A 14,319-nucleotide genomic window follows, 5' to 3' on the forward strand; every position below is an offset into this window, starting at 1 on the left:
TTAGCAGATTAGTGGCCGCAACGCGTTCCAGTCGAAGGTGTGAACTGACATGGGACAGGTGTTTGTCTACCAAAGAGGAAATTCATTTGAAGTAACGTTAGCTAATAGACAAATGTTTATTGGCCCACCGCCGAATTGGCACATTTGATGAACAGCGGAAAACGACCAAATCGATTATAAAGGTGCAAGCTCATTGGTCGGCCGGCCTCGAACGCTACGCCTCAATGAAATTCCATTGGCGAATTTGAACCCTCCTCTGATGTTTACCATCACAGCTGATAAAGATTTAAAGGACACGCGGGAATGACAATGAGATAGCGATAAAGACAGCAAGGTCTGAGCTGGCTGGATGCAAACAGAGTTGGAGTCCGCCGTTTCTGCATGTCTTTGTGTACCTTGGCCTATTTATTATCGTGATTATTTATTAAGAGGCTTGCGTAGCATTTGAGTTTCACCGTTCCCTGCCATTCCCTTTTGCCTGTCTTGACCTATCAATTTCACAAAAGGGACTATGTTTGAGGTAAGTTGTTAACCATTGCTTAATTGTCACAACCTTGTAGGCTAGCCTACATTCGTAGACGTATATGGTAACCATTTTGGCCATCTGCCATTCTTGTCTTGATTGTAAGCCAAACGTGCAACTAGTTTGCTCTAGTTGTCCCGTTTGGTTATTTAACGATGGCATAGGCTCAATTACGCTATAAAATTAGCCCAAACACGCCAAGGTTGACCCCATATAACAATCGACCTATATCATCGCCTACACTGTTGCCGTACATTTGGTACACCGGTCTACTCTATTTTACAGACCAGCCACAACGACCTGATGCTGTTCGCTTCCCAAGAAGATGAGGCGGCCGTGCACAACCTACTCTGCGACGGAGAGGCGCCAACGAGCCAGGGCTTGTCACTTGCCGAGGCCTTGCTCCCCCTAGTGCAGACCTCTGCACCTCAACTCACACCACTCCTGTATTCAACACGCTACAAGACGGAGCTATGCAGCCGCTATGCCGAGACGGGCGCATGCAAATACGCAGAGCGTTGCCAGTTCGCCCATGGCCTACATGACCTGCACGTCCCCTCTCGCCACCCCAAGTACAAGACGGAGCTTTGTCGCACTTTCCACACGGCCGGCTACTGCGTGTATGGCACTCGTTGCCTCTTCGTTCACAGTCTGCAGGAGCAGAGGCCACCTTCTCGCCATCAACGCAGGCCCGGCCATGTCCGCACGGTGCCTTGCCGCAACTACCGAGCCTTTGGCGTCTGTCCCTTCGGCACCCATTGCCACTTCCTGCACGTAGACGCCGGCGCCTCGGAGGCCTCAACAGACAGCGAGGAGGAGAAGATCTGCCCCCCGCCGACTGCCTCATCTGCCACCGCCGCCCCCCACGTACCTGCCCGCTCAGAATGGAAACCTAGAGGCACCCTCTGTCGCACCTTCAGCGCATTCGGCTTCTGTCTGTACGGCACCCGCTGCCGCTTCCAGCACGGCCTACCAAAAGCATTGCAAGGCTCAAGCTTGGATTCCTTCTCTGCACCTTCTCCATCCTCCAGTCAACCCACCTGGCCCTCCTTCCCCACGTCATTGACCCAGCTCCCGACGAGAGCGGTGTCCCCAGCCTCGGATATGCGCTCTTCGTCTCCCACGTCGTGGTCTTCCTCTTCGCCACCATCTGCCCTGGCATCTCCAATCTACCCAGACGACGGCTTCCCCATCACCCCACCGCTCTCCTGCGAGCCTTTAGTCCACAACGCCTTCACATTCTCCAGTCAGCACCTGAACGACCTGCTGCTGCCCCTGGCCTTTCGTCTCCAGCAGTTGGAGACCAGCCAGGCCATGGAGGCACTGGATAAGCCGCTAGGCCTCTAGTCTAATGAGTTGGAAAGGCCTTCGTTTTTAAGTGTTTCTCGGCAGTGGTCTTATGGGGTGTGTGTTTGAGACTGGGAACTCTCAAATTGTTTTATATATTTAAAGTTTTAAGGAGTTCGTTTTTAATCACTTAGAACTCCTAAGTTCTTACATTGTACCGGAGTGCTTTTGCTCGCCTTTTTACTAATCATGTACATTGAAGTGTCCTTTTAACTCTGTAAATTTGCTCACGTACTGTCTTATTGTTTATGGATTTTATTTAAAGTGACATAACTTATTTTTTTTTACCCTCTAACTTCTGAGCATAATAAAAAATCTTTAATAAAAAAACATTTTCTTATCTATTTTCTATATATAGCAAGATGTGGACGAACACTTAAAATCAAATGGAGTTCACTCCAGTTTCGGACAGTTAAGCATCCCTGCACCCTTTGGAGGTTATCCCAGAGCGTATAGAGAAGCTCTGGGTTAGTCAATAGCCTATTAGTTTCCTTGTTTAAGTCGCAGCCAGAAGGTGCCTGTTTGCAGTCTTAACCGCTAGAATAGTGTGTTATTTGTTAGCCCAGAATTAAACAACTTCACCCGTTCAAAACAACTGCAGACGGACTTGTTTGCTGGCTCTTCCATCCAATCACGAACGGAGCACTATGACTCAAAATCCATTTGACCAATCACCAGCATTGTTATTGGGCATACGTCCCTGGCCAAAATGTGGAAGTCATAGCATCAAGTGCTCCCGTCCATTTGTGTGTGGAACTTCTTAATATTGTCGAGTACATTGTAAGTGGTAAGTTGAATACATGCCTTTGATAAGCCTCTTTGAATTAAATTACCAAAGCTGCAAAGTTATCCACAAGTGACGTAGTTGGTGCGCTGTGTTGCCCTAACGTTAGCTTATGTTAACATGCTTTGTTAGCTGGCTGGCAGATATTCCCATATATTCACATGTATACGCCCCGGTTGCCCTTCTTATCTAGTTGGTGCTACCAGAGTTAACGTTGGTCAATAATATTATACAGAAAATCTTTGTAGCACCACAATGTACACATGTTAACTCATTTAACAGAGGTAGTTTAGCTAACGCTAGTCTCCAGAGAATCCATTTATGAGTCGAACTTGAGCCAATCGCGGCAAAGAAGAAATTTGTTTGGTGCCTAGTTTGTTTTGAAGTTGCAACTAAACTTTCATGATTGCTAAATACTGGACGTGTTGGTAGTAGGTGTGTAAGGCTTGGCTGTTTGAGGATGACGGAAAGAGAGGAGAGGCGTTTCGCTGAAGTATCCCGTGAATCAGTCAAACTGATGGCGGAGAGCTCAGGGGTTGAGCTCAGCGACGATGTAGCTGCCCTTCTCGCCGAAGATGTATGTTACAGACTCAGGGAGGCCACACAAGTAAGTCCGTTTTTATCAACTGGGGTGGCATTGGAGGTTTGCTTAATGTTCACACATGATGTTTATGCCTGAGTCTTGAAGCTGGCCTTCACATGTGTTGCTGTTGTGATTAACACAGAGTAGCTCCCAGTTTATGCGGCACGCCAAAAGACGGAAACTCACAGTGGAGGACTTCAACAGAGCTCTCCGATGGAGCAATGTAGACGTGAGTCTAGGAACTTCAAATTAACATCGACAAGTTCACTGCTGTATCTCCTAGTAGGCTATTTCCTTCTGTATCCAAACAGCATTGACCGTTTTTTTGTGTGTCTTTGCCCCCGTTTACCTCCCCATTCCCCCACCAGGCTGTATGCGGCTATGGATCTCAAGAGCCTATGCCTTTCCGCCCAGCCAAAGAGGGGGAGCTCTTTTTTGTTGAGGATCGAGACGTCAACCTGGTGGAGTTGGCCCTTGCCACTAATATACCAAAGGGCTGTGCAGAGACCATGGTGCGAGGTATGAGCCCACGCCCCTTAGCCATTGATACTTGTCAGAATATTTTTTAATGCAGGTGAATTATTTTATTTCTGCCTCTGTTTGTCCACTTGATAGTGCATGTGTCCTACCTGGATGGAAAGGGCAACCTGGAACATGGAAAGGAAGGGACAGGTAAGGGAAATCAAAAAGGGACCCCTTTCTTACTGTACTCAACAAAGTAGTCCTGAGCCAGTCAGCCTGGTTTTCGGTGGTTTTCAGCACCTTCCAAATCCCTGTTGTACACATGTCATAAAGTAGCCAAGCCACCAACGAATGTAATTCCCAGAGACCCATCTGTTATTGTACTCACAGTGCCCAGTGCTGTCCAGTCATTGTCCGAAGACCTTCTGAAGTATTACCACCAGATCACTCGTGCTATACTTGGTGAAGACCCACACCTTATGAAGGTACAGTGCCCCCTTTTACTGTCCAGACTGTAGACAATCAGATGGTGGGTTTTTTCTTTCCTTTACCTTGCGTGATTTGACATGCACTCTGTATTTAGGTGGCGCTGCTGGATCTGCAATCCAACTCCAAGATTGCTGCTCTTTTGCCATACTTTGTGTATGTCATCAGTGGGGTATGTGTGGTGCTCACAGTCTGTTTCAAACTATGACCATGAAGAGACATTACTTGTGTAGTGAAAGTAATCTGCCTTTTTATTTGAAAACATTGACATTGTTTCGATTTTGGTTTCCTTAACACTGGAGATTTGCTTTTCACTTCTGTCATGACACTGGTCAGACTGGTTAGTTTCAGATTTAAACTAAAGCCATTTATTTAGTCTCCGTCATGTTATGAGTGAAAAGGTAGATTCATTCCTGTAAGCATCAAATGACTTTCGTGCAGTGTAGCAATGCAAGGCGCTTAATAATAACACACCAATATTACAGCATACAAAAAAAAAGAGGCCAGGTAAAAATCGAGGGACCTTCATGCAGCAGTGCCACTTTGTGTTTTCTCTTCTATTGCTATTTAATGTGGTTTTAGCAAGAACTAGCGGTCACAGAGGGATCGGCACCTATCTTTCTTCCTGTTTGTCTTCCTCATCTTCCAAGAAGATAACAAATGGTCGCACTCCAAAAATCTTTTCTTGCTTTTAATCCATTTTAGCACAGGGGTTAATTGACAAACGTTTCGGCCTGATGGCCTTCGTCAGTGTGTTCCTCGTCTTCCAACCCTTGTCTTCAGGTGAAGTCGGTGAGCCATGACCTGGAGCAGCTGAACCGGCTGCTCCACATGGTGCGCAGCCTGGTGCAGAACCCTTACCTGTACCTGGGCTCGTACGTGCGCAGCCTGGTGTCCAGCGTCATGTACTGCATCCTGGAGCCCCTGGCTGCCTCCATTAACCCGCTCAACGACCACTGGACCCTGCGCGACTATGCTGCCCTGCTGCTCAGCCACATATTCTGGTGAGGGCCTCACAGGCATCACATTATGGACCAGTGGAAGCACCACCACCTGACAATCAGTTTTTGTCCATGCATGAGTCAGTGATGCTCAGCATAAAATCATCTGCTAAATATCAGATATCTTTACCTTTTACCTTTACATCTGTCTAGACATACTATTGTATGCAGTCAGTGTATACTACTATACATGCAGATAAGTGATTTTGGCACTGATGGTGGTTTTGTAGTTTAGGTGATTTTGGCCATCTTGTTGCTCAAAAACATTTTTTACCAAATGAATAAATGCAAATGTGATTACCGTCACTAATGATTACGACTTTGCTGTTAGTATCAAATACTAGTTTGTAATTAATGTGATGGTATAGTTGTGTGGTAGTCACGCCATACCGTGATGATGTGTGTGTGTGTCTTGTGCGGCGTGTGCGTGTGCGCGTCGCGTCGCGTCGTCGCGCGGCGTCGCGTGTCGCGTGTGTGTGTGTCTTGGCGTGTGTGTGTGTGTGTGTGTGTGTTTGTGTGCTCTCTCGCAGGACCCACGGGGACCTGGTGAGCGGACTGTACCACCAGATCCTGCTGTCTCTGCAGAAGGTTCTGTCTGACCCGGTGCGACCCCTCTGCTCCCATTACGGGGCCGTAGTGGGCCTGCATGCCCTGGGCTGGAAAGTACGTCTCTCACCAGCATGCTTCTCCTCTCCTTTTTTCTCTTGTATCACTGGGCTTTTTTTTTTTATTTTTTTACAAAATTTAGAGATTTTTGTTTTTCCAAACTACTAAAACATGCCATGGTTCTGTGTGACAATAAAGTAAAGACAATTTGTTTCAACTTTGTTTGAGAATGCTTGTGCATCAGTGGCTCAAAATCATGTTATTGTGTTGTTGTGTGTTATTGTCTCCCATAGGCTGTTGAGAGGGTGCTGTATCCGCACCTGCCGGCCTACTGGGCCAACCTGCAAGCAGTCCTGGACGATTACTCTGTCTCAAACGCACAAGTCAAGGCTGATGGACACAAGGTCTATGGAGCCATCCTGGTAAGTTAAAGGGTTGACCGCTCCTCCCTGGGATCTACTCTTTGGTAAAACTCTGATGCTAATGGTAAAGGTTCTTGTGCTTAATAGTCCTTGATAGCTAATTGTAGTGTAAATAGGGAAGTAATTGGCATTACTGGATGCTTGGAAGATTGTTGTGCTGTGTCTGCAGACATGTTAAATGTGCTACATCAAAGGCAATTTTGTGATTATCCTGTAGGTGGCAGTAGAGCGCTTGCTGAAGATGAAGGCGCTGAGCCTGTCCCAGCCTGCAGAGGGAGAGGCAGGGAGCCAGCAGGGCATGAGTGGCGGGTTGCTGGGCTTCAGAGAGAGCTCACCGGGCCTCAGCCCTCCACCAGAGCCACTGGCCGAAGCCGGCCTGGGCATCGCCAGCCATCTGCAGGCGGGTGGCGCCGGCTGGCCGTGGGAGGACTGGACGCCTGTGCCCCTGCCAGCCATGTACAGCGAGCTCTACTCGTTCTTCGGGGACAGCCTGGCCGTGCGGTTCAGCACAGGCCCGGAACTGGGGTCCGGCTCGTCGGCCAGTGCGGCTGCGAGCCAGAGCGGACCGGACGGGCGGAAGGAGCCTGGGGGTGGCGCCGGGGCCGGCGGGGGAGCAGGTGGCAGCGCAGGGATGGACACGGCGCGGAAGATGCCCCAGCTGACGGCCAATCTCAGCATCAGCCCACGGCAGGACGGAAGCCCTCGGACGGAGCCTGCACCACCCAGTCTGGCCGCAACTGCCCCAGGAAGGTAAGGGGGGATATGTAGGCATAGTCATGTAATATAGATACACCATACAAGAATGCATACATGTGCTACATAGACACACACACACACACACACATGTATTTGAAATCTCTATGTTATAAACCTATATCCAAACAGATGTGTTTTCTCAAACGTTACACCCCACCATTTTCACCACACAATACACATTCTCACATCACAAACAAGTAAACCCCAAGATTACCCCACACACACTCATAACTTGTCGTCAAAAACAAATTGTAAATGTCTTCTCAATTGAGTTGTTTACTCCACACTGCATTTAAAGTGTTTCAGTTAGTTGTTTACTCCTTTCTCCTCGTCTCATGTCTCTTCATCTGTCTCTCTCTCTGTTGTACTCTTTCTCGCCTCTCAGGTGTCTTGCCCGATCTTCGTCATCCTCCTCTTCCTCAGTCCAGCGATCCCGCTCGTCTTCCTCGCGCCCCGGTCAGCGCTCTGCAGGGCCGTCTCGCGACATCTTCCCCAAAGCCCGCTTCCCCACGCCGCAGGCCGGAGCCCCCTCCTTCTCCTTTCTCATTGGTGGACGCCAGATGGGCCGCCGTTGCCAAGGCCGACGCTTCCAGACAAGCTTCAACCCCCCAGCGGGAATGTCCACTCTGCCACCACGCGCCTACGCCCACAAACTGCCCGTCATTGGCCGCGTCAGCAAACCCGTGCGCCGCTGGACATATTCCCACTACTCTCTGCACCTGCCTCTTTAAGGGCCACCTGGAAGAGGAGAATTCTGGGTACCCAGAAGCCCTGGAAAGCTCCTGATGGCATGGGGCCAGTCAGAACTGGTAGATGCAGACCTTGGCAGCATTAGTGTTCCGGATTCTGGGTTTTCTCAGTCACAGTTAGTCAGGCTGATGCATAAACTTCATGCTGAACCCAGATGGGTGGAGTTGTGCATTAGGCGTTAGAACCTCCATCCCGACCCTCACACTAAAGCAACACACAAAGCATAATGCTATGTTCCTCCATAGAGGAATTTTGATGCAATACCGGATATAGTAACCCAGACATCTGTTCTGCAATGGACCAAATCTCCATAATAGAGTGGATGAAGTGCACAGGTTTGTAAAGGACCTGAGCAACTGGTGTCTTTGCACATTTAGTTTTGCTAATCCTGAAATAAACATTTATACCATATTATGTATCAATGCTGATGTCCAGGATATATTGTAGAATAAAGTATGATCTATGTCAATGAATGGATGTATTAATTGTTGCCAATGTCAAAGTTTAGTTTTTTTTTGTGTTTGTTTCTTTCAGATATAATAGATGCAGCTAAAATAAAGCACTTGTCACTACAAAACCCCTCAGTTTCATGCCTGTGCATCAATTAAGGAGAAAAGCCTGAATTTACCCCTTACTTTATCAATTTCCCCCCTTAATCAAGGAATCCCTGAATTAACACCTTAAAATTAAGATATACTTAAATTGTCCTTATTTACTCCCTTAATCACAACAAATAAAGGGAACCCCTGACACCTTAAATGTAGATTAAGGGGTTACACCTTAAAATGGCATTTAAGGTCAAATTGGGCCAGTTAAACAAATTAAGGACCACTTAATTTCAATTCAGTGTTTTTGGCATGTTTTCAGGGGTAATTTAAGGTAAACTTGAGTACATTACGTTTCGTAGTGTGTCTTGATTGATTCACTGACAGGTGACTGCATAGTTTTCAGGCAAAGTCAATTATGGTTCGTCCTGTGCGTTTGTGCACTTGCACCTAAGCTCTGGCCTTAGCTAGAGCTTTTTCCAGGTTCTTGGTCTCCCTACGGTCATGTTGGATTAGAAAAGACAAGGATCTAAAATGCGATTGCGACGTTTATAACACTTCGAGAAACTCGTAGACTTGTTAAAGAAACGTTGTGCGTTAGCTGCGCTTATTTCAACAACGCATGGGCTGACAACATGGTAGGCCTAGGCTACATTGATTAAATTTTAAAGGTTGATGAATGCTGCATGCGCTACTGGGTGTTTGGTTACTTTAGGCGGAAGATAGATGCCCAGTCTTTCATCTGCCCTCCACAGCCAACAAGTGACTTGAAGTATGGCCCGCTGTTGTGACTCAACTGTAAGATTTGTACGAGAAAACGCGTTCCCGTTTCTGTTGTTTGGATACCTTCTCTTTTTACTATTTGGCGGACTTATTTTTATGGCACTTGAGCAGTCTGGCGAGAACTATTTGGTGACCGAAGTGCAGCACCTTCGAACGAGGTTTCTCTCAGAAAACCGCTGTCTTCAAGAGAAACGACTGGACACACTGCTGCAAGAGGTGCTCACCGTCGGGAAAAGCGGAGTCGCAGTGCTGGAAGCAGACAGCGACCATTACAACTTTGACTTTACATCATCGCTTTTCTTCGTCACTACCTTTCTTACAACCACAGGTGAAACACACAAGAACACAGACACTAGCTTGATGAAGTAGCCTATTTTTCTTTTATTCTAAAGAGGCCAATGTCAGATCTCTAGAAATTCACTTGCTACTTTGTGGAAACATCAATAATAGACTTGTATCAATCGTTTGTTTGTGTTTTTCGTCAGTAAACATTTTTTTTTATTAGAGGGCATGGAAATGCACTCTACTGTTATCCGATTTATTAGAGGGCATGAAAATGCATTCTAATATCCGATTTTTTCTTCTTATTTTTCTTCTACGTATTTGTGCGTTTAATTCAGCTTCAACCGTTTGACGTAGATACTTAATTTGCTATAAAATAATTTAACTATTTAAACTATTTAACTGTTCGGCCATTCCAACTGTAAGCTGTCCTCAATTATGGCTCCCCGCCATAATTTCTAGTTTTTATTGTTAATCAATTTGTAATTGTGTTTTCTAACCATATAACGCATGAAAGATTCAATGGAATGGAATTATTATTTTATCTCACAGGGTGTGTCGGCCTACATCCTGTTCCTTTGTTGAAGCAAACACATTGGCACAGTTTCAGTAGACTGTTATCAACTCTTAAACACTGGCATAGTCTCCTTAGACTAAATCAACCCTTCGGTCAAGTGCCTCAAGCTGTTCCTAAATTCAGTCGCCAGTTATGGACCTTAAAAGAAATAACATCAAGAGGTTCTTGATGTAGCTCATGCACCTTCATTGGAGTCATTAGTCCTATCGTCCTGTCCCCACCCTCACTGCAAACCTATCATCTCTGTTCTCACTTTAAGAACACCTGACTAAAATCAGTGTCATTAGAATGTTCATGATGCTAAATCAGGTTTGCTCTGCCTCAGTCCTCCTGTCTGTGTCTGGTTGTGTGCGGAGCGGAGGTGCCATGGGGGTGTTTGAGATTGTGTCTGTGTTTGGAAAAAAGATGATCAGAAGTGATATTTCCAACAACATTGGTGTGTGTGTGTGAGAGAGGGAGAGAGAGAGAGAGAGATTGTGAACACACTGCACTGCACTGAGAGAGTTTGTGTGGGGTTGGTGTTCCTCCCTGAGGATCCAGCTTTGAAGTCCCCTAACCAGTGTAGTCTATGTGATGAGCATCACCATCTCAGTATACCCACTAAAAATAGGCAAGGATAGGTATTAACATTTGGGGTTGATCACCTGTGCACTTCTGGCCCCAAGGTTATGGCACCACCATGCCCTTATCGGACGAAGGACGCCTCTTCTGCATCCTCTACTGCATGCTGGGGATCCCCGTCACCCTGCTCCTCCTCTCCTGCCTCACCCATGCCCTGCTCCCCTGGGTTACTGGCCGGCCCGTCCTCTACCTCCAGACCCGCTGGGGTCTCTCCAAGAGCCGCGCTGCGCTGATCTATGCCTGCATTCTGGCCGGCGCCACCGGCGTAGTGTTCTTCCTGCTCCCGGCCGTGGTGCTGTCGCTGCTGGAGCGCGACTGGAACTTCCTCGAGGCGCTCTACTTCTGCTTCATCTCGCTGAGCACCATCGGCCTCGGGGACTACCTGCCGGGGCGGACGCACAGCAAGGCAACACGACAAGGCCTGGAGTTGGCCACCTCCTGTGAGTAGACCTGCAGCTACCTGCCAAACGCACCTATTATGATCTTTCTACGTTACCTCGAGAAATGGTGTTCTTGGTACAGTGGTAGTGTAGTGGTTAAGGAGCTGGGCTAGCATGCAGTAGCTTGAAAAGTTGTGGGTTCAATTCCTGGCTTCCAGTGTTGTACCCTTGGGAAAGGCACTTAATATATTCCCCGAATCGCTTTGAGGACAATGGCCCTTTTAATATAATTGACATATAATGTCGCTTTGGATAAAAACAGCGTCTGCTAAATGAATACATGTAAATGTAGTTCTTGTGTAGGTCTATTGCCTTGCTGTGACACCTGACACCAGGTCCGCATGATTGCGTCACATACAAGTAATAAAGAATATGCTTTGTCTTGAGTTTTGCCCATTGTTTCCTAAGGATTGGAGTTGTATTTCAGAGGCAATCCTTATCTTGATGAATCAATCTCTGATTCCTCTAAATAGGTAATGTTTTATCAGGTGTGTATAATATGGCTATGCTTAAATGCTGCTCGCAGAGGGACTTTTGCATTTTGCAGCTTAATTCCCCTCAAGGTCATTAAACAGTGACTTCCTCTCTTGAAATTTGCTCCGTTTCAAAGATGAAACAACTTTCAGCATAATGGACGTTGTTGACAGGTTCAACTGGGCTGTGAGACTCTCACGGGAACCACTCTGTGATTGTGAGAGTCTTGTACAGTATGTGAGTGTGTGACTCAGCTCTTGGGAGTGTACAAGGCTTTGTTGCAAAATCACAGTTCCTGCTGTGTTGGAGTTGCTGTGTGAAAGCTTGTATGGAAATGCTGAGGCGCTTGCTTCACATTGAGAACTGATCCAGACCCTCACCATTGTGACTGGAGAAGCCAAGAAAGTTCCCCCAACTTTGGAACATTAGAGGACTGTTTTCTCTGTGTCCTGACAGACACCCATCTTTGCTTTACTGGGTGAGCCTTTTCACAATCCATAACTACGTAAGCATGTTCTACTAGAGGTTGTTGTTGCTTATCACAAGTATTCACAACAGCAAATCATTTACACACACACACACATACATACATACATACATACATACAGTACATATGAATGAATCTTAAATGGGGTTTAGGGTTAAAGCATTAAAGTTGAGATGGAGAGCAGACACTTTAGTAAACAGCACTTTTCTTCTTCTCATGGCTGGCTAATAGGAGAAGGGGTGGCCACAATTAGGTCTGCCTGGGCTCAATCTCCTTTGCTTCTTCTAATCACATGTTAAACAGTCTTCATCTGTGGCTCTGCAGAATGCATGCAGGTCTAGAGAAAGTCTCCGTGTTGTTGGGAAATGTCCAGAGGAATCCACTGCTAGAAATGGCGTGTGGGCGTGCTTAACTGATTTAGAAATAGACTAATGTGAATGCACCCAAGGCCATGAGCCTGATATGCAGGACTGATGATGTGTAAGTGTACTGTACTACAAGGTGCTGTGGATAAACATACTACAAAAATAAATGTAAAAATCTAAATGTAATGACAAGCTCACTGATTTGATTTGTGAAGTGAACATGCTGAAATTATTCACACGGGAGAGCACAGCTTTTAATAGGCTGAACTAAATACCCGGCTGTGTTAAATGCATCTTCACATCTGGATAAAACATTTTCCAGTCCAAATGGCAGGTGCAAATATAAACCAAAACCCATTACACAGGCAAACTGTTAGATAATAGGCTGTCGAATAATTTGTGCAAATCAATAGTGGAAGGGAGGAAGAACACTAGTTATGTGCAGATTTGTAATGATCAAATAGCTACCGATTTGGTTATCAGTGGGTTTGCTTGATAGTTTTATCCTGGAAAAAAACATGACATTAAGATTTATTTGCAAGAGAATCATGAGTGTGAAAATGGCAGTGTTTAGATGGGGAGTACTTTCTTCTGACCTTCCTGTTGTCCTTCTTGTCCAGGCTACCTGGTTGTGGGTCTGGTGGTTCTCCTGGTCGTCCTCGAGACGTTCTGGGTTCTCCCTCAGGTGCAGGCGCTAATCCGACTCTTCAGCCAGCCAAGCAACACCACCGAGCTCAAGGGCGTGGACCTGGACGAGATGGTGCTGGGCTGGGACCACACATACCCAAACTCACCCGAGGAGGGACCCGAGTATGCCCTGCCCATCTCCACCATCTCCCCCTGCCCGCCAGAGGTGCCCCTGCCCCTGTCTCCTCCTCAGCCCTCACCAGAGAAGGGGCAGGAAGAGTTGTCCCCTGACCAGCCTGCAGATACCCCACCCACAGGTCCTGAAGACCCAAAGCAATGACACCGTGGTGTCATATTGCACTGACTGAGTTTCATGCTGGTATTGTTTACATGACCTGGTTTTTGTCATCTTGTATGTGTTGTCATGAGTTGTGTTGACATCTTGTATGTGTTGTCATGAGTTGTGTTGACAATCTGAAATCATTTCTGTCTGAATGAAGTTATGCTTCATTAATTTAATCAGCACAATGGTCTTCGGATCATTGATTAGTTGGGCCTGGTGTACTCAGGCTTGATTAAACCCTCTGTGGATGATCATGATGGTTGTAAGGTTTGCGTACCCCTACATTATAAACAGTGTGACTAAAAACATAAGATGATTGAGGAAAAATGTTTACAATACCAAGCAGGAGAGCATGTCCTTAGGGGGCAGCCGTGGCCTACTGGTTAGCACTTCGGACCTGTAACCGGAGGGTTGCTGGTTCGAACCCCGACCAGTAGGCACAGCTGAAGTGCCCATGAGCAAGGCACCTAACCCCTCACTGCTCCCCGAGCGCCGCTGTTGATGCAGGCAGCTCACTGCACCGGGATTAGTGTGTGATTCACCTCACTGTGTGTTCACTGTGTGCTGTGTGTTTCACGGATTGGGATAAATGCAGAGACTAAATTTCCCTCTAGGGATTAAAAGAGTATATACTTATACTTATACTAAATAGCATTGTTATATGCAGTCTTGCTATGTCTTCAAATCACCATTCTTTTCTCCTATGCTATGACTAGCTCACTACTGTATATTTTCATTTTAGGTGGTGGTGAAATGTAGAACAGAATTGATCCAGTATTCATTATCAGCTGTCTCTGATATCACTAGAGTTTCTGTGTGAGAAGACTGAGTTAAAGGGATATTCCACCATTTGGGGAATTACGCTCATTTTCCACCTCCCCTCGAGTTGAACAATTAATTTGTACCTTTCCCCAGTTCATCCAGCCATTCTCTGAGTCTGGCAATACCACTTTTAGCTCCAGCCTAGATCATTAAATGGAATTATACTCTCATTCCGGCATAATAATCAATACAAATGTACCAGCAGCACAATATCACGCAGCACCTATGAAAAG

The 14,319-nt window shown here is 46.5% G+C and overlaps 3 protein-coding genes across 6 annotated transcripts; all 3 read left to right on the forward strand.

The window, feature by feature from the left end:
* The first annotated feature begins 91 nt into the window (after positions 1–91).
* On the forward strand, positions 92–2,194 carry cth1 (cysteine three histidine 1). The gene is made up of 2 exons (XM_048236607.1): positions 92–520; positions 809–2,194. The coding sequence occupies exons 1-2, from the start codon at positions 512–514 to the stop codon at positions 1,868–1,870; spliced, it is 1,071 nt and encodes a 356-aa protein (XP_048092564.1). The 5' UTR covers positions 92–511; the 3' UTR covers positions 1,871–2,194.
* A 377-nt stretch (positions 2,195–2,571) lies between these two features.
* Positions 2,572–8,189, forward strand: taf6l (TAF6-like RNA polymerase II, p300/CBP-associated factor (PCAF)-associated factor). 4 transcript variants are annotated; one of them, XM_048236887.1, is made up of 12 exons: positions 2,572–2,657; positions 3,087–3,261; positions 3,380–3,466; positions 3,606–3,756; positions 3,853–3,909; positions 4,090–4,184; positions 4,283–4,357; positions 4,969–5,189; positions 5,717–5,849; positions 6,086–6,214; positions 6,432–6,964; positions 7,356–8,189. In XM_048236887.1, exons 2-12 carry the CDS (start codon positions 3,115–3,117, stop codon positions 7,699–7,701), a joined length of 1,974 nt encoding a protein of 657 aa, XP_048092844.1. In that variant the 5' UTR covers positions 2,572–2,657; positions 3,087–3,114; the 3' UTR covers positions 7,702–8,189. The 4 variants fall into 4 exon arrangements, with proteins under 4 accessions (XP_048092844.1, XP_048092843.1, XP_048092845.1 ...); XM_048236886.1 differs by having other exon boundaries at positions 3,090–3,261; XM_048236888.1 differs by having other exon boundaries at positions 2,574–2,650; positions 3,090–3,261.
* A 493-nt stretch (positions 8,190–8,682) lies between these two features.
* On the forward strand, positions 8,683–13,625 carry kcnk7 (potassium channel, subfamily K, member 7). Its single transcript, XM_048236639.1, has 3 exons — positions 8,683–9,376; positions 10,573–10,968; positions 12,915–13,625. The coding sequence occupies exons 1-3, from the start codon at positions 9,040–9,042 to the stop codon at positions 13,259–13,261; spliced, it is 1,080 nt and encodes a 359-aa protein (XP_048092596.1). The 5' UTR covers positions 8,683–9,039; the 3' UTR covers positions 13,262–13,625.
* Positions 13,626–14,319: the final 694 nt, after the last annotated feature.

This window comes from Alosa alosa, chromosome 24, assembly GCF_017589495.1.
Source record: "Alosa alosa isolate M-15738 ecotype Scorff River chromosome 24, AALO_Geno_1.1, whole genome shotgun sequence".
Lineage (NCBI taxonomy): Eukaryota > Metazoa > Chordata > Actinopteri > Clupeiformes > Clupeidae > Alosa > Alosa alosa.

Bases quoted from the DNA above. Each gene is read 5' to 3' on its own strand.
- taf6l (XM_048236887.1), top strand. From the start codon at position 3,115: ATGACGGAAAGAGAGGAGAGGCGTTTCGCTGAAGTATCCCGTGAATCA. The intron at 5,190-5,716 runs GTGAGGGCCTCA...GCTCTCTCGCAG, and splicing joins CTGCTCAGCCACATATTCTG to GACCCACGGGGACCTGGTGA. The intron at 5,850-6,085 runs GTACGTCTCTCA...TGTCTCCCATAG, and splicing joins TGCATGCCCTGGGCTGGAAA to GCTGTTGAGAGGGTGCTGTA.
- kcnk7 (XM_048236639.1), top strand. From the start codon at position 9,040: ATGGCCCGCTGTTGTGACTCAACTGTAAGATTTGTACGAGAAAACGCG. The intron at 9,377-10,572 runs GTGAAACACACA...TCTGGCCCCAAG, and splicing joins TACCTTTCTTACAACCACAG to GTTATGGCACCACCATGCCC. The intron at 10,969-12,914 runs GTGAGTAGACCT...CTTCTTGTCCAG, and splicing joins CCTGGAGTTGGCCACCTCCT to GCTACCTGGTTGTGGGTCTG.